The sequence below is a fragment of the Oncorhynchus keta genome, chromosome 30, assembly GCF_023373465.1.
Source record: "Oncorhynchus keta strain PuntledgeMale-10-30-2019 chromosome 30, Oket_V2, whole genome shotgun sequence".
Classification (NCBI taxonomy): domain Eukaryota; kingdom Metazoa; phylum Chordata; class Actinopteri; order Salmoniformes; family Salmonidae; genus Oncorhynchus; species Oncorhynchus keta.
Window position 1 is genome coordinate 16,780,777 of NC_068450.1, and position 25,599 is coordinate 16,806,375.

Below are 25,599 nucleotides of genomic sequence, written 5' to 3' on the forward strand. Positions count from 1 at the left end.
ATAACAGCATTAGACCATAACAACATTAGACCATAACAACATTAGACCATAACAACATTAGACCATAACAACATTAGACCATAACAACATTAGACCATTGGACCATAACAACATTAGACCATTAGACCATAACAGCATTAGACCATAACAACATTAGACCATAACAACATTAGACCATTAGACCATAACAACATTAGACCATAACAACATTAGACCATTAGACCATAACAACATTAGACCATAACAACATTAGACCATTAGACCATAACAACATTAGACCATAACAACATTAGACCATTAGACCATAACAACATTAGACCATTAGACCATAACAACATTAGACCATTAGAACATTAGACCATAACAACATTAGACCATAACAACATTAGACCATTAGAACATTAGACCATAACAACATTAGACCATAACAACATTAGACCATAACAACATTAGACCATAACAACATTAGATCATAACAACATTAGACCATAACAACATTAGACCATTAGAACATTAGACCATAACAACATTAGACCATAACAACATTAGACCATAACAACATTAGACCATAACAACATTAGACCATAACAACATTAGACCATTAGACCATAACAACATTAGACCATTAGACCATAACAACATTAGACCATAACAACATTAGACCATAACAACATTAGACCATTAGACCATAACAACATTAGACCATAACAACATTAGACCATTAGACCATAACAACATTAGACCATAACAACATTAGACCATAACAACATTAGACCAAAACAACGTTAGACCATAACAACATTAGACCATAACAACATTAGACCATTAGAACATTAGACCATAACAACATTAGACCATAACAACATTAGACCATTAGAACATTAGACCATAACAACATTAGACCATTAGACCATAACAACATTAGACCATAACAACATTAGACCATAACAACATTAGACCATAACAACATTAGACCATAACAACATTAGACCATTAGACCATAACAACATTAGACCATTAGACCATAACAGCATTAGACCATAACAACATTAGACCATAACAACATTAGACCATTAGACCATAACAACATTAGACCATAACAACATTAGACCATTAGACCATAACAACATTAGACCAAAACAACGTTAGACCATAACAACATTAGACCATTAGACCATTAGACCATAACAACATTAGACCATAACAACATTAGACCATTAGACCATAACAACATTAGACCATTAGACCATAACAACATTAGACCATTAGAACATTAGACCATAACAACATTAGACCATAACAACATTAGACCATTAGAACATTAGACCATAACAACATTAGACCATAACAACATTAGACCATAACAACATTAGACCATAACAACATTAGATCATAACAACATTAGACCATAACAACATTAGACCATTAGAACATTAGACCATAACAACATTAGACCATAACAACATTAGACCATAACAACATTAGACCATAACAACATTAGACCATAACAACATTAGACCATTAGACCATAACAACATTAGACCATTAGACCATAACAGCATTAGACCATAACAACATTAGACCATAACAACATTAGACCATTAGACCATAACAACATTAGACCATAACAACATTAGACCATTAGACCATTAGACCATAACAACTTTAGACCATAACAACATTAGACCAAAACAACGTTAGACCATAACAACATTAGACCATAACAACATTAGACCATTAGACCATTAGACCATAACAACATTAGACCATAACAACATTAGACCATTAGACCATTAGACCATAACAACATTAGACCATTAGACCATAACAACATTAGACCATTAGACCATAACAACATTAGACCATTAGACCATAACAACATTAGACCATTAGACCATAACAACATTAGACCATTAGACCATAACAACATTAGACCATAACAACATTAGACCATTAGACCATAACAACATTAGACCATAACAACATTAGACCATTAGACACCATTAGACACACACACACACACACACACACACACACACACACACACACACACACACACACACACACACACACACACACACACACACACACACACACACACACACACACACACACACACACACACACACACAAACCATCAATATGCATGTAGATTACTGAAAGTCACTCATAAGACATGTCTCAATTAAGTTCTATGTCTCAATTCTATCGCTTCATTAACTTGCATCAACAAAGACTGAGTGTATCAAGAGAAAGACAACTCTCAGTTGCATAGTTGGGAGTCTGTGTGTAGCCTAGCCTAGGTCACTGGAGACCAAACTTAATGGAGATATAACTAAAGAAGCTTGTGTAGCCTCTTTTAGCGAGGCCTGGGCGGCCACCCAGCCCCAACCACACACAGCTCACATCACAATCTCACAAAGGTTCCCCTCGTGCCAACTGAGAAGTTATTATCCCTGGAACACTTTTTCACCTCTACGTCTATGAAAGTCTTCAAATACATTTGAATGAAATTCCACTGAGGAGAGTTTTGGAGCTGGAGATGTAATACCGGCCCCATTGTCTTACTGTGCATGGCTCAGCTCACACTACGATGCTGCATGTGCACGTTGGTCAAACAAACAAGGGGTGCTCTACAGATTAGAGAAACACTACGAAGTAAGACAAGTGTTGTTTTCTGCAGCTCAGTTGGAATGGCTCTTGCAACGGCAGGATAGTGGGTTTGATTCCCGGGACCACCCATACGTAAACAAATGTATGCAGGCATGACTGTAAATTGCTTTGGATAAAAGCTAAATGCTAAATGGTATATATTATTATTATATTAGAACATCTGTACAAGTCAAAACAACTCCAATTGATATAATCTTTCACTCCTTATGATCTAAACATGCATAATCACACTTCACAACAGAAGATTGGACAGATTTTTGCATGGGATCTTTCTAGAAGGTGCTATGAAGCACCCAATAGACTAGATTACAGTGATGCACATCAATCATTACACACACATGGATTAATAAGTTAGGTGACAGATTCACAAACCACAATCACACCCAGAAAAGGGCATCACAACAAACTAGGACAGTTGAAAAAAGATAGATTTGAAATGTGATCCTGCTGGTTTCTATTCTGTCCTGTTTGTCATGAATACTAAGGGGTTGGTTGGTTCTAAAATACCCTCTCATGAGACTGGGCCTTGGTTTAGCATCACAGCCCAAAGATAGGGGCACAGGAAATAAACACCCATGTGAGTTTACTGTCTGAGGAGGAACTAAAGTATATTAGACCAGGCTGAGACCCAACCTTATACTGAACCTACCTGACAATATGTTAGACCAGGCTGAGACCCAACCTTATACTATATGTTAGTACATGTATTACTTCACTAGATCACTTTATAACAACATACATGACAGGAACAATGCACGCTACTATAATGAGCATGTCTATAACAGTACAGGATGTCGCCAAAAGCCTGGCTCTCATTTGTATTCCTGGGCACCCTGGCAACACAGAAACATTGAACATAGATTGGAACTGCAGGTTGGGGTATGGTTGTTCTAGTTGGCTTGTGAATGGATGGGTTTAGCCAGCTGGTGTGTGGGTATTGCTGTTGATCAAGTAGGTGTAGTTTTGTATTGGAGGCAAGGGGGCTGCTGTGTTTAATCTAACCCTGGGCTGAACGTAAAACCTCTCTATAGTTGAGGTGCCAGGCATACTTTCCCCTGAGTCTACCTCTGGACCACTAGCCCCACAGCAATACAATAACCCCCTGAACTCTAGGATGACAGAAAGAGAGAGAGAGAGAGAGGGGTGGGGAGAGAGGGATGACAGAGAGATGGGGAGAAAGAGAGGTGTGGGGAGAGAGAAAGGGGTAGAGAGATGGGGGTATTAAAGAGAGAGATGAGAGGGAGGAGAGAGAGATGAGAGAGAGTTGCTTTGGCAATGTTAACACATGTTTCCCATGCCAATAAAGCCCCTTGAATTGAATTGAATTGAATTGAGAGAGAGAGATGAGAGAGAGAGAACATCCAAGAGATCATCTGACATACAGTATGCCTGAGTTTACTGTAATACATGGACAAAAGTGCACAGCTATCTGGCTCATGTTTCCATCTCATGTTGTGTCAGATAGTGATAGTGGTTCACTGTTCTCTAACACTATGTGTGTGACTTCTCCCCCATGTCTGCCTGGTGATATCTATGTGTATTTATAACGTGTCATAGAATAATGTAGGCCAGTTTACTGTAGGATAATCTGACAAATCATGGCAACCAAACCAACCGCTGTCTATGTACTGAGGCCTCTGATCCAGAATAGAACTATAGCTGGAGAGGATAGCGAGGAGTGTAGGATGACATCACCGCTTATACTTAAGTGATGATCTAGGATCAGTTTTGCCACTTGCATCCGTATTTCTAAGTCTGTTGCTGATGGAGAGTAAACTGATTCTAGGCCTGTGGTTAGAGACAGAGTCTGCCCACTTCTCCAGGGGAATGAGGTCTCTCTGCCCCATTCCAAATGGCTCCCTGTTCCAGGGCTCTGGTCAAATGTAGTTTACTATATAAGGAATAGGATGCCTATTCGTACTGTCATTATGTTGCCTTGAATGAGACCAGCTCTCAAGGAGTTTCTACTGGCTGTCAGTAAGAGGATGGTAATCAACTGTTTTATTGGGTTAGTCCCAGAGGGCACACTGACTGTCCCCAACATGACAAAACAGGCAGACCAGACACACACACACGCACACACGCACACACGCACACACACCCACGCTCGCACGCACATGCACGCTCGCACGCACGCTCGCTCGACGCACGCGCGCGCACACGCACACACACACACACACAGACACACCCACACACACACACACACAGACACACCCACACACACACACACCTTGTTAAACATTCCCTCTAGCTACTAGCAGAACCTTCTCCATCTCAGTAAAATCTCTCACTGGCCACAACTTACACATCAAAACAAAAATACCCCAGAAAGGTTATGAGGGGTATTATTAAATCGAGTTTCCATGCAAAGCAGCAATAGACAGCTAAACATGTACAGAAGTCTAGTAGGCCTTGTAGCCATTTTGTATACCTCTCTTCTCCCTTCCCTCTCCCCTCTTTCTCCCTCCCTCTCCCCTCTGCTCCTCTTCCCTCTCTTCCTCTCCCCTCTTTCTTCCTCTTCCCTCTCTTCCTCTCCCCTCTCTCCTCCTCTCCCCTCTCTTCCATTTCCTCTCCCCTCTCTCTTCCTCTCCCCTCTCTTCCATTACCTCTCCCCTTTCTCTTCTTCTCCCCTCTCTTCCATATCCCCCCCTCTTCCCTCTCTCCCCTCTCTATCCCCTCTGTCCCCTCACTCTGGGCCCCAGGGAGCTAAACTATCCCTACCATCTCCTCCTGATAGTGTGGGTCTATATATAACCCAGGACCCTGTGACTGAGCTGGCTCGAAGTGTCAGATTCCAGAGGCACCCATCCTGGCTGGAACAGCACCTGCTGCTAACCATAACTCCCCTCCTCTCCCCTCCCCTCCTCTCCTCCCTCCCTCTCTCCCTCCCTCCCTTCGTCTCCCCTCCCCCTCCGCTCCACTGGAATCAGACAGGGTAGCTGCTTCCAAACCAAAACCCCCAAACTCCCAACCCAACCCCTGCCTGTTGGAAAGCCCTTATCCTGGAGCTGGCTCAGAGGGGTGGGGCCGAGAGAGTGGTGGCTATTGCACTTTCCATAAGTGTCTCTTTTTATAATTAAGCCGGAGTCTATGAGTCTATGAGTCTGTGCACAGACCGGCTCAGGCTGAGCTGCACTGTAGTAGGCTGTACTTGGCTGGACAGTGCTGGACTGGGCTGGACTGGGCTGTACTGGGCTGTACCGGGTTAAGGTAGAGCACAGTATTGCAGCAGCAGAAACAGCAGCTCTGTAATGGATGAAAGTGGAGATGGTAGTATATTGCATGATTTGCTGGACTGACTGGACTGACTGAACTGACTAGACTGACTGAACTGACTGGACTGTGGAATAGAGGCAGTGGATTGAATGAGGGGTGTTATTCCAACACAGAAGAACTCAATACCCTAGGAAGGGAGAACCCCAGACATTTCCAGGCGAAGGTACAGTAGCGACCCCTCTGACTTTCTCTGAAATACCTCTCTGGCTCACATACTGAGAGGGAGCTAGCTGAGTGCAGCCACAAGGCATGGCAATGTGGAGAAAATAGAATCAAGGTCTGTATGAAACTGAGCAAGAAGGTTTATGTACCGCTCTCTTTTAGGATGTAGACTATTATTACGCTGCAGTGTCTGTAACTCTTGATTACTTTACAAAATTCTTGCAGAAATATGTCAATGTGACAGAGCTGCTATGCTAGCTGTTAGCAGAGCACACTCCTGAATGAACTGTTATGTTTGAACAATGCTAATTGCTAAGTCCTAATGCTAAAATTACTAAATGACAATGTTATTACCCTGTGATGAATCAGTCATTAATCGCTATTTTCTACTAAAGTCAGGCATTACTTCAGAATGTGTAGGCTATTCCAACTGATACAGATACCCATATACCTATACCTATGTCCAACCAGACACCTATGTGTGCATGCCTGAGACACATGGCTGAGTTAGCGCACTGGTTAGCTGGTAAGTTATTGTGACATTTTAATGATTAGGGCCTCATTGGCCTCATGGAATGATTAAGAAGGCAAAATGAATTCAGATGATGTTATGAATGTTTTGATGTGTATCCTCTTAATTAAACATTAACCTGAATAACAACCTGTAACACTGGTCAGGTGTGGTGACACAAACATATTAATGCTCAGATAGGAATATTATCATGAGTAGTAAGTCTATTTTTTTGTGTCTCTGCCTTGCTCTTAGTCCAGGTACGGACCCCCCTACACACACACACACACACACACACACACACACACACACACACACACACACACACACACACACACACCACACACACACACACACACACACACACACACACACACACCACAAGAGAAACCGGCCGGTCCCCTGTGAGCCCTGAGTGGCATAGCGATGGACAGCTGGACCCTCCAGGGGGACAGCTACTCATTCCTCCGCAGCTCCCTGCGCCACCGCGACGGAACCCCAAACCACGTGGAGATCTTCGACATCACCAACATCCCCAGCCACCGCTCAGCCATCTCTGAGACCACCTGCCTCTGTGACATCTTCGGGGACGACTGCGAGTCACGGCCTCCTTCACTCTCCAGCAGCCCCGCGGCAGGGGCCTTCGTCAACACTCCCTTTCCCCCTCCCGTAGGAGCAGGGGAGAGCTCAGAGTCGCCCCAAGTGTCACCCCCTGTGGTAGATGAGCTGAACGACTCGACAAGTTCCTACCACACAGTGCCAGAGAACTTTGAGGATTCCAGAGAGAAGCTCAGTCCTCCAACGCAGAGGGAGAATAATTATCATTTATCTGAAGGCTGGAAGTCAGGACCTTTAGCTACTGCAGGAAACAACACAGCATCATCGGGAACGTCTAGGGACGTCAGCACAAGATTAGAACAAGGAAACACAGCTCCAACACCTGGACGGAGGACAGCTGACTCCTCACCTGAGGAACCTAGCCTTACATGTGGAGACAGAACGCCCTCACCTGGCTACAGTAATACTACAACACCTTCACCTGGCTACAGTAATACTACAACACCTTCACCTGGCGGTAAAGGTTCAGCTCCATCAGTGGTCCAGCATTCACCTGCCCCCTCACCACAGTGTAGGGAAACCCACCTGACACCTGAACCAGAGAATAGATACTCCAGCCCCTCATCTGAATCCGTGGTCCCTGTGCATCCTATTGAGGCCAGAGACAGAGCCTCCTCACCTGGAGTCAGAGGCACAGCCTCCTCACCTGACGATACAAGTCTGTCTTTACCTGAGACCAGAGTAGCTCAGTGTTTACCTGAACTAAGGGACATCAGCCACTCACCTGAGTTAATAGCCAACCCTTTTTCACCTGATTACATAGTGTCATTTCAACCTAGGGATAGAGCCATAACACCTGAGTCTAAACCTTCATCCCTTTCATCCCCACCTACGATTAGAGGTACAGGTATCTCCCCTCAGCTAGGAAGCCTCACCTCAGCATTACCTGAGCTAAAGAATAGAGATTATTCACCTGAGTTTAGGAATAAAGCATACTCACTGGACAATCAATGGAGAGTGTCCTTACCTGACCTGTTCAGCAGAACCTCTACACCTGAGTTAGAGAACTCTGTCAGTACACCTGAGTTAGAGAACTCCGTCAGTACACCTGAGTTAGAGAACTCCGTCAGTACACCTGAGTTAGAGAACTCCGTCAGTACACCTGAGTTAGAGAACTCCGTCGGTACACCTGAGTTAGAGAACTCTGTCGGTACACCTGAGTTAGAGGACTCTGTCAGTACACCTGAACTCATACCTCACCTGTCCCCTTCAGAGACAGACCTGAGCTCCTCAGAGGAAGCCAGGAGCACCATCTCAACACCTGCCCCAAGGTACACCCCTCCTACACCTGTCACCTCCTCACCTGAGCTCAGGTCTACCAGTACCACACCTGAACTCAGATCAGCCAGCATCACACTTGAATTGAGATCAACCAGTGTAAAACGTGAACTCAGTCTGCTCTGTGTCCCAACTGAACTCAGGTCAACCAGTGTCACAACCGAAGTCAGTTTAGCCAGTATCCCACAAAGTGCTGAACTACTCAGGTCAACGAGTCTCACACCTGAATTCAGATCAGATTCATCCTCCTCAACTAGCTCATACCACTCAGGTTCCTCCTCATCCTCAGACACCTGGACAAGAACGTCCTCGAGAACCCCCTCAAGAACCCCCTCACCTGAAACACGCTATAATAGAACCACATCAAGAACCACCTCACCTGAAACACGTTACAATAGAACCCCATCAAGAACCCCCTCACCTGAAACACGTTACAATAGAACCCCATCAAGAACCCCCTCACCTGAAACACGCTATAATAGAACCCCATCAAGAACCCCCTCACCTGAAACACGTTACAATAGAACCCCATCAAGAACCCCCTCACCTGAAACACGTTACAATAGAACCCCATCAAGAACCCCCTCACCTGAAGTAAGGTACACCAGCCCTCCTATAAAACCCAGGAGCACAGCGCAATCACCTGAGATCAGAATCACATCCTCCACACCAGAGATCAAGAAAAGAGACCTCACACCTGAGGTACCTGGAGAGGTAAAGGCCAAGTCCCTGGACCCTCGGTTCAACTCCTCCTCCCCCCAGGTCTCAGGTATCACCTACTCCATCCTCTCCCCAGAAGCCAGGGTGCTGGTGTCAACACCTGAGATCAACGATCTCCTCTCCTCAGCTGAGCCACGAGGCAGAACACACCTGTCACCTGAGAGGAAGAGCACCACCCCTACCGAAGAGAACAGACGGAACAGTCTCTCACCTGACTCTATAGGTAGAAGCTCCTCACCTGAGATTACAGGGATATACAGCTCTATCGTACATCCTCCTGAGACTAGAGAAATAGCTGAATCACCTGAGCCACCCAGATATAAAAACCTCTCACCTGAGTATAAAGCCCCCTCACCTCCTAAGAGTCAAACTGTCTCACCTTATCCAACATATAAAACCCCCTCACCTCTGCCCGGGTACACAGCCCCCTCACCTGGAGTGGAAACTGCTCGCTCCTCATCTGAGCTAAACACTTCAACCCCCTCACCTGGAGTAAAGAGTCCTGGCCCCTCACCTGAACGCAGGCCTTCACCTGGAGTAAAGAATCCTGGCCCCTCACCTGAACGCAGGGCTTCACCTGGAGTAAAGAATCCTGCCCACTCACCTGAACGCAGGCCTTCACCTGGAGTAAAGTGTCCTGCCCACTCACCTGAACGCAGGCCTTCACCTGGAGTAAAGAGTCCTGGCCCCTCACCTGAACGCAGGCCTTCACCTGGAGTAAAGAATCCTGCCCACTCACCTGAACGCAGGCCTTCACCTGGAGTAAAGTGTCCTGCCCACTCACCTGAACGCAGGGCTTCACCTGGCTCACCTGGAGTAAAGTGTCCTGCCCACTCACCTGAACGCAGGGCTTCACCTGGAGTAAAGTGTCCTGCCCACTCACCTGAACGCAGGCCTTCACCTGGAGTAAAGTGTCCTGCCCACTCACCTGAACGCAGGGCTTCACCTGGCTCACCTGGAGTAAAGTGTCCTGCCCACTCACCTGAACGCAGGGCTTCACCTGGCTCACCTGGAGTAAAGAGTCCTGCCCACTCACCTGAACGCAGGGCTTCACCTGGCTCACCTGGAGTAAAGAATCCTGCCCACTCACCTGAACGCAGGGCTTCACCTGGCTCACCTGGAGTAAAGAGTCCTGCCCACTCACCTGAACGCAGGGCTTCACCTGGAGTAAAGAGTCCTGCCCACTCACCTGAACGCAGGGCTTCACCTGGCTCACCTGAGAGGTGTATTGGTAGCCTATCAGAGCTACTCATCACTAACGGCACCTCAAACCCCTTGGGTAATCATCTTTCTCACGACTCCAGGGAAGCATCACCTACTGAAGAGAGTAGAGAGACCACCTCTTTACCTGTACTAGGAGAAGTTCCAGTCCCCTACAACTTCTCTACCAACACACCTGAGATCCCTAACTTCACACCTGAGATCCTAAACTTCACACCTGAGACCCCTAACTTCACACCTGAGATCCTAAACTTCACACCTGAGACCCCTAACTTCACACCTGAGATCCTAAACTTCACACCTGAGATCCCTAACTTCACACCTGAAATTAGAAACTTCACACCTGAAACCAGACACATCCCACCTGATCCCATTGCTTCTTCAAGAGGAAGGAGCCCCTCCCTTTCACCTGACCACGGGGTTACAGGTAACTCACCTGTCCAGAGACTGGAAGATCTGGAGCATAAACATCCAGCCTCATCTCTAACCCCTGACCTTAGTGACAGCAACAACCCCTCACACAAGTCTCCTACACCTGAGCACCCATGTAGAGAAACCTCACCCAACCCTAGGAATAAAACCATAGATAGGCTAACTGAAGAAGACATGGCTCATCGTATGAGTAAGGAAGACATCCCTTCTCCTCCCCTCACCAGGTTCACTCCAGTACACATCATACCCCCGGCCCCAGCGAGGCCTCATGGCCACTGGGGAAACAGGAGTACCAGTCCCTCTGAGACCCAGGCCATTGAGGCCATAATGGAGTCTGAGAACATAATGGAGTCTGTTATAGAAGCTGTGACATCCAGGGGAAGACCCACTCTTTCCTCTGGTGACAGCAACAACAGGGCCTACAACAGCCAAACACGCCTGGAAATGCTGGAGAGGGAGGAGGGGGAGGAGGAGGAGGAGGAGGAGAGGGAGATGTTGTGGGAGATGCAAGAGAGGGATAGAGAGAGGCAGAGGGAAAGAGAAAGGAACAAGGAGATGGAGGAGAGGGAGAGGGAGGATGAGGAGAGGGAAAGAGAGAGGGAGAGGCAGAGGGAGGAGGAGAGGGAGAGGGAGAGAGAGGAAAGGGAGTGGGAGAGAAAGGAAAGAGAGAGACAGCGAGAGGAAGAAAGGGAGAGAGCAATAGGGAGGGAGAGAGAGAGACAGGGGGAGGAGCGGGTGCCCCGAAAGGGGGAGGGGAAGCAGGAGGAAGCCAGTTACACGGGGGAACAGGTTGACCTGTCATTCAGTGCCAGGAATAGAAACGGGCCTGCAAGCCACGAAGCAGCTCCCACAAGCAGAGAGAGTCGACAGGGAATGCCAGCAGCGCGCTCCTATTCAGAGAGCCTGCTCACCACCAGACTACAGCAGATACAACAGCTACAACAGCAACAACACGGTATACTGCACAGAGCTGCACACAGCTCCCAGCCAGAGACAGCCAGAGGAGGTGGACCTGGACCTACCAAGAAGTTGCAGCAAGAGCCCAAGCACAAGCCTGCGATACCTCAGCTCGGGAGCTCCTTTCCTGGACGCATCCCAGCCGACGGCCCCAGCTCCAGCATGGGCAGTGAGATGGATGAGGAGGACAACGAGGTGAAGTGGTTCAGTGACGTGGCCTTCCGCAGCCTGTCCTCTGGATCCCCTCAGGTGGACTACCTGGACATGTACAACTCCAGCCACTGCTCCTCCACCGGAGCCTCCCAGCCTTCCATCCAGGACAGCCCAGCGGGGGCTAATGCAGCCTGGCTGGCCTATGCTGACCTCAGAGGGTCTGCTCCACGGCTGGACAATGAAGACTTCCCAGTCCCACGCCAGCAGCAGCAGCCCTCCTCTGGAGCTTATTATCCACCTCTCGACGGCCTGGACCCATCCAAAAAATATGAGATGGGCAGCTTCGAGTGTGTAGACGTGGCTGTGGAGAGAGAGGAACCCAAGAAGGTGAGAAGAGGAGTGCCCAAGAGACAGATCCAGCTGAAGAGAAGGAATAAGGCCGAGCTGAAGCTGGGTGAGAACAGCGATGGTAGTCCCATCATGGTTCCTAGTCCTGTAATGGTTCCTGTGGCTCCTGTGGTTATAAAGGACAGTCATTCTCTACAGAGACACAACAGAGAGACGTTGCAGAGACAACACAGCACACCTGCTGCTTTGCAGGAAGCCTACCGCTCGGAACTCAGCCCTGAACCTGCCACTGAGCAGACCGAAAGGAAGGGCAAGCTCCAGAAGTCTTTGTCCCTTGACGAGACATGTACCAAAACCAAGATGGCCACTTGCCTGATCAAGGGCATCCTTTCCAAGAAGATGCCAAATGTTGGTAAACAAACCGAACAGGAAGGAGGAGGTGACCTCAGCCCCTCCGAGAACAAAACCCCTCCTCCTTCTGAGAGTGAATTGTCAACCATTAAAGAGTCCCCTAAACCAGAGACACAGAATCTGAGTTCTAGTATAAATTCAGAAGACAGTCTTTCCTCTGAGGACCTGGCTGTGAGAAGAGAGACGAGCCCAAACAGTGACGTAAACAGACAACAGAGAAGTTTTGGGGTGAAACCCAGTATTAGACCAACAAACCGTACTATTAATATTAACTCCACTTCTCAACTGCGAAGCAACAAGAGACCTGAACCAACCTGCACAACCCCTGAGATGAGTCCTGGTGCACGTTTTGCTCCAGTTATCTCTCCTCAGGGAAACAATAGAATTGAATCTCACTGCAACAGAACCCCTAACCATGTTAGCCCTTGGATGAGGTCTGAGCCCCATACTACTAGTTGTCCTCAGAGAAACAATGACAGAATTGAATCTCCTCTCAGAAACCCAAACTCTTGGAGAACTGAATCGGTCAAACCAGAGATGAGGTCTGAACTGGTGTTCCCGTTTGAAAGTACAAAACCCACAGAGAAGAACGCCATGATGGGAGTAAAGCAGACGCATGGCAGTAAATGTAGGAATGAGAGGGATGACAGTAAACAGAGGGATGAGAAGGATGACAAACAGGGAGGTGACTCAGCAGATGCAGCTGCCTGGAACACCGACGTCCCTGCTGCCACTCGAGCCAACAGCACGCAGGCAGGAATGACAAACATAAAAACTCTGAACTCTGAAAACCATAAACATCCGAGCGTCAAGAGCACCTACACATCCAAAACACCAGAGATCACTCTGAAACCCAGCCCTGCTACAGAGAAAAAGAAAAAATCTTCTCTAAACGTCTCACTGTCGCCCGAGCTGGAAACTAAACTTGAGGTTAAACATGGGACTGCCTCCCCTGGGAGGACCTGTCAGAGAGAAACAAGAGAAGAAGACAGGAGAGTGGAGACTTCACATAGAGAAACCAGAGAAGAAGACAGGAGAGTGGAGACTTCAAATAGAGAATCCAGAGAAGAAGACAGGAGGATAGGGACCTCACATAGAGAATCCAGAGAAGAAGACAGGAGGATAAGGACTTCACATAGAGAAAAAATAGAAGAATACAGGAGAGTGGAGACTTCTCATAGAGAAACCATAGAAGAAGAGAAGGGAGTGAAGACCTTGAACAAGATGAATAAACAGACTGAGAATGTGGATGCCAATAGGAAGGGTAAAGCCAAAGCTCCCCTGCACAAAGTGAGAGATGTGAGAAGGCTGGTGAAAAACACATACAACCTGTCATTCAAGGCCATGCCAGCACCAGAGAAGGAGGAGAGGAGGGAGGAGAGTGTGGAGGAGAGGAGAGGGGAACAAGGAGAGGAAAGGGGGGAGGATAGAAAAGAGGAGAGGAGGGAGGACAGATGTGAAGACAGGAAAGAGGAAAAGCCGGTGCCTCGTCCTCAGCCAATGCAGATAGAATACAAAGCTGTCAGCTGGAGAGAAAACAAAAACAAAACAGGAACGTTCATCCAAACAGACAGAGAAATGTCTAGAGGCAAACCTAAGGTTGATTCTTTACAGCAGGTGTCCACAGATACAGCCAAAGTACCCAAGGACCCTTCTGATGTAACAGCTAAGAGTTGCACAACAGAGGAAGTAGCTGTGACAGAGACAGAGTTAAACCAACACAATACCCCTGTACAGGACACTGTCAAAACAGAAACAGGCAACACCAAGGTGAAACCCAGTGATACAGAGTCACCGAGAGTAACCAGGAGACACCGAAGTGTATCAGAGTCTAGTGACAAACCTGAAGTGGTGAGAAGAGATACAAAGCCACCTATGCTGGGCAGCAGCCCTAAACTCCCCATTAAAGACAAAGAAGTGTCTAGTGCTTCTCTGGTGCTACAGAATGGATCCAATAAGCCCAAGTCATTCTCAGCCCCAGCTCCAGCCTCCCCGGCCCTGGCGTCTCCGGCTCCCTCCTGCCCTATTCCAGCCTCTCCAGCCCTGGTCCCAGTCCCAGCCTCCCCAGCTCCTGCCTCATCCCCAGCCCCAGCTCCAACCCTGGTCTCCTCACCTGGTCGCAAAGCTTCACCAGCTCCAGCTTCTCCTCCAGCCCCAACCTCATCCCCAGCTCCAGTTCTAGGCACTCCACATTCCTCTGTCCCCACCAAGATCCCCACCCATACCCCCAGCCACTCCGTGTCCATACTGGTCAAGGAGAAGGGCTACCAGGCAGATATTGGGTCTGTGGTCTCTGAGGCTGTGTCAGAGGAGATAAGAAGGAGTGGGGGTGAAGGTGGGGGTGGAGGGGTTCCAAGGAAACATATAAACCAAATAGAGATCCCTCTTCAGACCCGTGGACCCTCAGATGGGGGTACGAATGACTCACACAGACAGAGAACCTACTCGTCCTCGTCTACATCCTCTATGCAAGCAGCCTCATCCGCATTATCCTCAAGCACTGTGCAAGCAGCCTCATCCTTATCATCCTCAAGCACAGTGCAAGCAGCCTCATCCGTATCATCCTCAAGCACTGTGCAAGCAGCCTCATCCGTATCATCCTCAAGCACTGTGCAAGCAGCCTCATCCGTATCATCCTCAAGCACTGTGCAAGCAGCCTCATCCGTATCATCCCCAAGCACTGCGCAAGAAGCGTCATCCTTCTCCATGTCTTCCGTCAATGCATCAACCTCAGCCTCATCCTTTTCGTCATCTTCCATCAATGCATCAGTCTCTTCCTCTCATACCCATTCGGTCCCAAATTCTCCCAGGCTTCGAAGAGTCTCCGCTCAAACTGATGACAGAGTTAGGACCACTTTTAATCAGGAAAGGATTAGTGTCAGAGCCACAGTCAGAGACATAGAGCAACGCACGGCATCATCACCACCACCCCCACAGAAGAAAACACAAGAAGACACTGCTGAAAAGGAGACAGTGAAGAAATCATCCTACTCACCTAAGTTACCAGGTTCGCTACCAGGCTCACCAGCACTGATGAGAAGATACCGACCACAAGTGATCGAGGTGAGGTCATTGTCTAAAGAAATACATAAACAAGATAAACAAGAGAAGACCGTCACGTCAAGCACCAGACCGCAAACTATAGAGGTTCACTCAATAGCCAACGGCCCACCAGTGGCACCAAAACCAAAGTTCAGACAAACAGATGCAAATTCACTGTCCAGTGAAACACAGCAGAAACCAGCGGAGGCAACATCAAGCTTCAAACAGCACACAGAAGAGGAGAAAGCTGTGCCCAATGAGAAACCATCAACTTCAGCTACAACGATCCACAGACATCTATCGAACGATTCGACCCCAGCGTCTAACTATAATAAAAAGTTATCGGTTTCTGCAGTGTCCAGCTACAGGCCTTCACCTACCAAAACAACAATCATTGCTAGTTTCTCTCACAAAACACCATCAACAACAGTAGACACAGAGACATCCAATGAAAGGCCAAATCAACCAGGGGCTTCAACCCAGGGACAAGGACAGGCCCCCAGCTACACACAGAGACCCACAACCCTCACAGTCTCAGCCCCAGCTCCAGCTCCAGCCCCAGCTCCTACCCACGCCCCTGCTGCCCCAGCTCCAGCTCCTGCCCCAGCTCCTACCCACGCCCCTGCTGCCCCAGCTCCAGCTCCAGCCCCAGCTCCTACCCACGCCCCTGCTTCCCCAGCTCCAGCTCCAGCCCCAGCTCCTACCCACGCCCCTGCCAAACACTCAAGCCAGTCAGCTATTGTGGATATAACCAGCCACCCGGTATCCACAAACACACAGGCCCCCGTATACACACACCACATACACACACAGCAGCCTATACACAGATCCTTGTCCAGCGACCACTCGCAGAGGGCAGACAACCTGCGCTTCTACGCATCAGACGACCCCCCTAGCTACGACGAGAGGGAAAGCTTCAGCCCCCTCCACCTACCTGACCTGCCCCAGAGGAAGCTGAACCGCTACCACCCCTCCTCTTCCTTCTCCTCTGCTTCCTCCCGTCCCCCTCCCTGTTCCTGCACCTCTGGCTGCCCCTCCCATGGCCTTACACCCCCTCACCACCACCACTCCCCCCACACCCCTCCCTTCCCCTCCCACTCCCCCGGCCAGGCGCTGCCTTACTCCATGGGGGGTCAACCCCCTCTCCGCTCACACCAGTGCAGAGCAGATCCCCAGCCTCTGAGTTCAATCAGCTACCAGCCCAGCTCTCCCAAATTATCCACCCTCCCCAGCCCCCCCCAGCCCCCCCCAGGCATGTACCAGTCCCTCCACCAACCGCAGCCCTCCATGATCCATTCCTGCACGGCCGGCCACCCTCTCCAGCACCCACAACACATGGACCCCCGTCGGGCCCCACCGCTCCACCGGTCCCCTCACGGCCAGCCACCTGTCTCTGGGGGCCCCTACAGTGACCACAGCCACTCTCCTAATCTGCCCCCTATGGACCCTCAGTACCTGTGCAGCCCACAGAGCCTGGGGCCATCTTATGGGTCTGAGTATGGGAGTCTGTCTGGGTCTGACTACCCAGACAGTACAGGTGGTCTGGGGTACGGGCAAACCCCTCGCAGGGTCCTCATGGATCCTGACACGGGGAAGTACTTCTACATTGAGGTGCCTGTGCAGCCACTGAGGAAGATGCTGTTTGATCCAGAGACGGGCCAGTACGTGGAGGTGCTCATCCCTCAGAGTACCATGTCTCACTCAGGCCTCTACCCTACCTCGGCCGCCCCCTACTCCCCCGCCTCTGCGGCCCCCTTTTCCTCCATCCACAACCCCAACATGTACGCCCCCGCCCCCCAATACCTCCCCTATGGCCCCCCTCCACCTGCACCTCACCCCCAGCCCCAGCCACCCCGTCAACCAGAGGCTCCAGCCCCAGGGACGATGCACCAGAATGGAGCTCAGGTCGGCTACGGGAGCCCCGGGAGCCAGGGGTCCAAGCCGGAGCTCCAGAGTCATGCACCTCTGGACCAGAGCTACCTGGATAGCATGTACTACGTCCCTACAGGCATGAACACTAGTCCCCCGGACTGCTACCACAAACAACCCTCCAGTCTGCCCAACGCGGGGGGGAAGAGGGCCTGAAATAGTCGTCTTCCTGGTGCCTGTAGGGTCTCAGAATACAGCCAGGCCAGGGTGTACACGAGGAGGTCTAATGTTAGACTCAGGCCTTATTGTTAACTTTGTTTCCCTGGCAACTGGACTGGAGAGAATGATTCTTTAGTTGTGGTTGTTTGTTGTTTATGTCCTTCACTGCTTTTTATTAGTTTGATTGCCTGATTATGTTTGATTTTTATGCATTGATTTGGTAAGAGAAAAAAACATGATCATGTTGAAGGTCCTTGATGATCTTTCTGGGATTTCGACAAAACCAAACTGTGACCATTTTCTACTGGTTACCTAACAGCCAAAAGGTGTGCCTCATCCATTCTCATAGATTGTTCATTAAATCTAAACTAACACTGTTCACATTTACATTACATGTAGAAACATGTTCCAACTGATCTTGCACATGCATAAATCTAATATTTGAAATAAATTCACATTGTATTAATTCTAATATCTCCCAAAAACTTGAAACTGCAATCTTAATATAATAATAATAATATATGCCATTTAGCAGATGCTTTTATCCAAAGCGACTTACAGTCATGTGTGCATACATTCTACGTATGGGTGGTCCCGGGAATCGAACCCACTACCCTGGCGTTACAAGCGCCATGCTCTATCAACTGATCTTGGGAAGATCTCATGGATGTCATGTTTCTCTCTGTTTATTTCTGAATGAGTAGGTTTTGTTCACAGAGCAGATGCAATGACACCAATAAAAATGTGTAAAATAATGTAATAAAACTACTGTAGAATGCCCTGGTCTGTTCTGCCTTCATATTTCTGAATAGATAACCTACATACAGTGGGGCAAAAAAAGTATTTAGTCAGCCACCAATTGTGCAAGTTCTCCCACTTAAAAAGATGAGAGAGGCCTGTAATTCTCATCATAGGTACACTTCAACTATGACAGACAAAATGAGAAACAAAAATCCAGAAAATCACATTGTAGGATTTTTTTATGAATTTATTTGCAAATTATGGTGGAAAATAAGTATTTGGTCCCCTACAAACAAGCAAGATTTCTGGCTCTCACAGACCTGTAACTTCTTCTTTAAGAGGCTCCTCTGTCCTCCACTCGTTACCTGTATTAATGGCACCTGTTGGAACTTGTTATCAGTATAAAAGAAACCTGTCCACAACCTCAAACAGTCACACTCCAAACTCCACTATGGCCAAGACCAAAGAGTTGTCAAAGGACACCAGAAACAAAATTGTAGACCTGCACCAGGCTGGGAAGACTGAATCTGCAATAGGTAAGCAGCTTGGTTTGAATAAATCAACTGTGGGAGCAATTATTAGGAAATGGAAGACATACAAGACCACTGATAATCTCCCTCGATCTGGGGCTCCACGCAAGATCTCACCCCATGGGGTCAAAATGATCACAAGAACGGTGAGCAAAAATCCCAGAACCACACGGGGGGACCTAGTGAATGACCTGCAGAGAGCTGGGACCAAAGTAACAAAGCCTACCATCAGTAACACACTACGCTGCCAGGGACTCAAATCCTGCAGTGCCAGACGTGTCCCCCTGCTTAAGCCAGTACATGTCCAGGCCCGTCTGAAGTTTGCTAGAGAGCATTTGGATGATCCAGAAGAAGATTGGGAGAATGTCATATGGTCAGATGAAATCAAAATATAACTTTTTGGTAAAAACTCAACTCGTCGTGTTTGGAGGACAAAGAATACATATGTATGTAGTTGCATCCAAAGAACATCATACCTACTGTGAAGCATGGGGGTGGAAACATGCTTTGGGGCTGTTTTTCTGCAAAGGGACCAGGACGACTGATCCGTGTAAAGGAAAGAATGAATGGAGCCATGTATCGTGAGATTTTGAGTGAAAACCTCCTTCCATCAGCAAGGGCATTGAAGATGAAATGTGGCTGGGTGTTTCAGCATGACAATGATCCCAAACACACCGCCCGGGCAACGAAGGAGTGGCTTCGTAAGAAGCATTTCAAGGTCCTGGAGTGGCCTAGCCAGTCTCCAGATCTCAACCCCATAGAAAATCTTTGGAGGGAGTTGAAAGTCTGTGTTGCCCAGCAACACCCCCAAAACATCACTGCTCTCGAGGAGATCTGCATGGAGGAATGGGCTAAAATACCAGCAACAGTGTGTGAAAACCTTGTGAAGACTTACAGAAAACGTTTGACCTCTGTCATTGCCAACAAAGGGTATATAACAAATGATTGAAATAAACTTTTGTTATTGACCAAATACTTATTTTCTACCATAATTTGCACATAAATTCATAAAAAATCCTACAATGTGATTTTCTGGATTTCTTTTCTCATAAATATATGCCATTTAGCGGACGCTTTTATCCAAAGCGACTTACAGTCATGTGTGCATACATTCTACGTATGGGTGGTCCCGGGAATTGAACCCACTACCCTGGCGTTACAAGCACCATGCTCTACCAACTGAGCTACAGAAGGACCATTTTGTCTTTCATAGTTGAAGTGTACCTATGATGAAAATTACAGGCCTCTCTCGTCTTTTTAAGTGGGAGAACTTGCACAATTGGTGGCTGACTAAACTTTTTTGCCCCACTGTATACTGTAGGCTGGGATTCAATCCAACACCTGGAGTTTTTCCAGACCATGTGGCTTGACCAAGAGAAGGGTCGATCTCCCCTGCACATTGCATGGATCAACCAATGGTTGCGTGCCATGTCATGATTGTGCCGTCGGCCACCAGATTGCTCTAACGTAACGATGTAAAATACATATCCAGGCCTTGGAAGATCTGCATCAGCAACGCCTGCGCAGAACAACACACCCAATGTCTGGTCCCTAATGACCATGTGACCTGACCAAGAGAAACTCCTGGCCTTACTGCAATAAGCTTCAACAGGGACTGTTTTTAATACTCCACCCACTCAATAGTACTCATCAACAAACACACACACACAGGTCATGCCTGCCCTGCGGTCCATCTCTCTGGGCTTTGACTGGCATCTAGTGGTGAGGAGAGGAAGTGCAGCCATGGAGAGGTTAAGAGGATGACAGAACACTACAGTTCAGAGATGACATCATACTGCAGCTGTTTTCATTCTACTCTGGGAATGTTGCATTAGCCCTGAATAGCAGGTGTTATCCTTTTCCCTGGATAGCAATGCCATGTCAACTACACAAATCTTGATTCTGTTAACCCAATAACATTACACACACACTACATCACTCATCATTCATTTGCAGTTGTCTTATACCCATGTCTTAAAGTGTAAAGGATAACATTTTGCTCAGATCTTTACACTACCATTTCTAAGGAATAGATCCAATCCGGACCGCAGAAGATCTGCGTAACAGCGCAATTGAAAAGTAAAGGTAATTTCCGATTGAGCCGACATGTGCAGCTTTTACATGAATGCAGTCTCTGCGGAAGCCTGTGTAATCGCACGGTAGGGAGGATCTTCCATGATCCAATTGAAACCAAGCCTAAATCATCAGCTTTAAGTACCTGCTCTCTAGGTTCTCCCAGAATAGACAGAATATTACTGATAGGTGTTTATTTTGAGCTTCCCCATTTCCCCACTTGGGGGCATCATACACTGCAGCTGTGGACCATCACAGCTTCTGAAGTAGACGATATCGGGGAGATTCTAAACTGCATTTCCTTGACTCCTCGCTCTCTCTTCACCTCCTTCTCAAAACTCATTGGAGGACAAGGTCAGAGGGGACTGACTTTCTCATCCAATGGGTTTTTACGGGGGCAAGGAGACAGGATGTGAAGAAATGCTATTGAGATTCTCCCTTTGTGTCAGTCAGCCTTTCGTGACAAAACACTGTCGCACTCGTGCAGTAAACGGTATCTCAATGATCATGTTTTGAGGGTTTTTTCTTCTTCAGTTGACTCAGCGTAGTAATGACACATAGTAAAACTGCTATTACAGACATATTATAGCCAACAGTTCCATTTGTACTACATGTTAGTCATTTAGCAGATGCTCTTGTCCAGAGTGGCTTGTAGTTGCCTCTTTTCCAGCTCCCACCACATGTTAAAGGCTCCTAGAACTATAACCAGATCCTAATTCAAACCATTAGGGACCTTGTTGCTGTGAGCTATGTTGTGGTAGACTGCTTAACTAATGAGAGAGTTGAACAGTAGGGTGTGTCATGGCGTGTGTGTGTGTGTGTGTGTGTGTGTGTGTGTGTGTGTGTGTGTGTGTGTGTGTGTGTGTGTGTGTGTGTGTGTGTGTGTGTGTGTGTGTGTGTGTGTGTGTGTGTGTGTGTGTGTGTGTGTGTGTGTGTGTCTATGTGTGTGTGTGTGTGTGTACACCTGGCAGAGACTAAGACACACACACCTGTGATGCGTTAGTGGTGAAAACACCAGGTGAAAGGCCTTCTCCAGATGTGTGTTGTTCTAGTCTGGTGAAAGGCCTTCTCCAGATGTGTGTTGGTCTGGTCTGGTGAAAGACCTTCTCCAGATGTGTGTTGTTCTAGTCTGGTGAAAGGCCTTCTCCAGATGTGTGTTGGTCTGGTCTGGTGAAAGACCTTCTCCAGATGTGTGTTGTTCTAGTCTGGTGAAAGACCTTCTCCAGATGTGTGTTGGTCTGGTCTGGTGAAAGACCTTCTCCAGATGTGTGTTGTTCTAGTCTGGTGAAAGGCCTTCTCCAGATGTGTGTTGGTCTGGTCTGGTGAAAGACCTTCTCCAGATGTGTGTTGTTCTAGTCTGGTGAAAGGCCTTCTCCAGATGTGTGTTGGTCTGGTCTGGTGAAAGACCTTCTCCAGATGTGTGTTGGTCTGGTCTGGTGAAAGGCCTTCTCCAGATGTGTGTTGGTCTGGTCTGGTGAAAGACCTTCTCCAGATGTGTGTTGGTCTGGTCTGGTGAAAGACCTTCTCCAGATGTGTGTTGGTCTGGTGAAAGACCTTCTCCAGATGTGTGTTGGTCTGGTCTGGTGAAAGACCTTCTCCAGATGTGTGTTGGTCTGATCTGGTGAAAGACCTTCTCCAGATGTGTGTTGGTCTGGTCTGGTGAAAGGCCTTCTCCAGATGTGTGTTGGTCTGGTCTGGTGAAAGACCTTCTCCAGATGTGTGTTGGTCTGGTCTGGTGAAAGACCTTCTCCAGATGTGTGTTGGTCTGGTCTGGTGAAAGACCTTCTCCAGATGTGTGTTGGTCTGGTCTGGTGAAAGACCTTCTCCAGATGTGTGTTGGTCTGGTCTGGTGAAAGACCTTCTCCAGATGTGTGTTGGTCTGGTCTGGTGAAAGACCTTCTCCAGATGTGTGTTGGTCTGGTCTGGTGAAAGACCTTCTCCAGATGTGTGTTGGTCTGGTCTGGTGAAAGACCTTCTCCAGATGTGTGTTGGTCTGGTCTGGTGAAAGACCTTCTCCAGATGTGTGTTGGTCTGGTCTGGTGAAAGACCTTCTCCAGATGTGTGTTGGTCTGGTCTGGTGAAAGACCTTCTCCAGATGTGTGTTGGTCTGGTCTGGTGAAAGACCTTCTCCAGATGTGTGTTGGTCTGGTCTGGTGAAAGACCTTCTCCAGATGTGTGTTGGTCTGGTCTGGTGAAAGACCTTCTCCAGATGTGTGTTGGTCTGGTCTGGTGAAAGACCTTCTCCAGATGTGTGTTGGTCTGGTCTGGTGAAAGACCTTCTCCAGATGTGTGTTGGTCTGGTCTGGTGAAAGACCTTCTCCAGATGTGTGTTGGTCTGGTCTGACTAGGACGTAAATGGAATGTATCAGACTCAGATATTCTGGTGATTAAAAGATTATGATTTTCTCCCGGGTGGCGCACTGGTCTAGGGCACTGCATCGCAGCGTTAGCTGTGCCACCAGAGACTCTGGGTTCGCTCCCAGGCTCTGTCTCATGATCAAATATGTTTATTGTAGCTACTGGTTGGAGTAGATAGTTAAAGTGCACTCCCTCTCACATGGATGATACAGGGACCCAGACGCACATAGCATTGTAGGTGTCTGTACGCATTGTAGGTGTCTGTAAGCATTGTAGGTGTCTGTAAGCATACTATGTATTGTAGGTGTCTGTAAGCATACTATGTATTGTAGGTGTCTGTAAGCATACTATGCATTGTAGGTGTGTTAGACGGACAGACTGGGTGAAAGTTTACCGTAGTAAGTTCGGAAGTGGGTAAGATCAGAAAGGCTGCAAGACACAAATACACACGCCTTGAATACACACAGGCTTAATAAACCACCAGACACTCCTCACTAACACACTGCCTGGGTGACTGACTGTGGAGGTGGTGTTGAACATCCAGGGCATTGCTCAATGTCAGACCCAGACAGGAGCTCCCTCAGTCAGCCAACACAGACAGAGACACGCCCTGTCAGGCCTCGTCTCTGGAGGTATCACCAGGGGCATCAGGACAGACAGAGATTATTTTACTACAGGCAGAAACAAAGAGCACCACATATTGGTCATTGGTCTCTGTTCCTATAGAAACTATCAGCCCAGGTCCAATCACTAAAATAACTGAACCCACAAATCTAAAAACGGGGATTGAAGCTCCAAAACAGGGATTGAAGCTCCAAAACGGGGATTGAAGCTCCAAAACGGGGATTGAAGCTCCAAAACGGGGATTGAAGCTCCAAAACGGGGATTGAAGCTCCAAAATGGGGATTGAAGCTCCAAAATGGGGATTGAAGCTCCAAAACGGGGATTGAAGCTCGATTGAAGCTCCAAAACGGGGATTGAAGCTCCAAAATGGGGATTGAAGCTCCAAAACCGGGATTGAATTGAAGCTCCAAAACGGGGATTGAAGCTCCAAAATGGGGATTGAAGTCCCTTTTTTGTTGTTGATATTGTCCAATACTTTTAGCAGGTGACTCTGCTCTTACTGTGGAATAAGGCTACCTACTACTACCCCCAGTTGAACCAGGGAGTCTCTCTGACATAGAACAACATTAACATTGTAGACATAAAAACACATTCATTTATTATTCTGAGCTCTGTATCAAGACATTTCACACACACACATGTTCACACACACACACACACACACACACACACACACACACACACACACACACACACACACACACACACACACACACACACACACACACACACACACACACGCACACACACGCACACACACGCCAGACCCTGTGTGTTTGTTGTGGGCCAATGGTGGGGTGGGGTGGGGCTGATTGGAAAATCCCACCCCAGTGTGGGTGGAATGGGCTGGCCCATTTGATAAAACCATAGAGGAAAAAAACAATGATAAGGATTATTTGGAGTAAAATGTCAGCAATATGCTGGACAGTATTTTCCAGTGTGTGTGATTGTTGTAATGTGGATGAGAGGATACAGACAGACAGGAGACAGACAGGGATGTGTGGTCATGTTCTGTAATGTGGATGAGAGGACACAGACAGACAGGAGACAGACAGGGATGTGTGGTCATGTTCTGTAATGTGGATGAGAGGACACAGACAGACAGGGATGTGTGGTCATGTTCTGTAATGTGGATGAGAGGACACAGACAGACAGGGATGTGTGGTCATGTTCTGTAATGTGGATGAGAGGATACTGACAGACAGGAGACAGACAGGGATGTGTGGTCATGTTCTGTAATGTGGATGAGAGGACACAGACAGACAGGAGACAGACAGGGATGTGTGGTCATGTTCTGTAATGTGGATGAGAGGACACAGACAGACAGGAGACAGACAGGGATGTGTGGTCATGTTCTGTAATGTGGATGAGAGGACACAGACA

At 47.8% G+C, this 25,599-nt stretch overlaps 1 protein-coding gene across 24 annotated transcripts; it reads left to right on the forward strand.

The window, feature by feature from the left end:
• The first annotated feature begins 6,955 nt into the window (after nucleotides 1-6,955).
• Nucleotides 6,956-18,670, forward strand: LOC127913938 (serine/arginine repetitive matrix protein 2-like). Of its 24 annotated transcripts, XM_052487930.1 has the most exons (4): nucleotides 6,956-9,842; nucleotides 9,933-9,977; nucleotides 10,077-10,121; nucleotides 10,428-18,670. In XM_052487930.1, exons 1-4 carry the CDS (start codon nucleotides 7,049-7,051, stop codon nucleotides 17,885-17,887), a joined length of 10,344 nt encoding a protein of 3,447 aa, XP_052343890.1. In that variant the 5' UTR covers nucleotides 6,956-7,048; the 3' UTR covers nucleotides 17,888-18,670. The 24 variants fall into 24 exon arrangements, with proteins under 24 accessions (XP_052343890.1, XP_052343884.1, XP_052343888.1 ...); XM_052487924.1 differs by having other exon boundaries at nucleotides 6,956-9,995; nucleotides 10,095-10,166; nucleotides 10,329-18,670; XM_052487928.1 differs by having other exon boundaries at nucleotides 6,956-9,977.
• Nucleotides 18,671-25,599: the final 6,929 nt, after the last annotated feature.

What these genes read in the sequence shown, in the direction of transcription:
- LOC127913938 (XM_052487908.1), top strand. Translation starts at nt 7,049, where the DNA reads ATGGACAGCTGGACCCTCCAGGGGGACAGCTACTCATTCCTCCGCAGC. An exon ending in ACCTGAACGCAGGCCTTCAC is followed by an intron (nt 9,771 to 9,815) that starts CTGGAGTAAAGA and finishes GCAGGGCTTCAC; the next exon opens with CTGGAGTAAAGAATCCTGCC.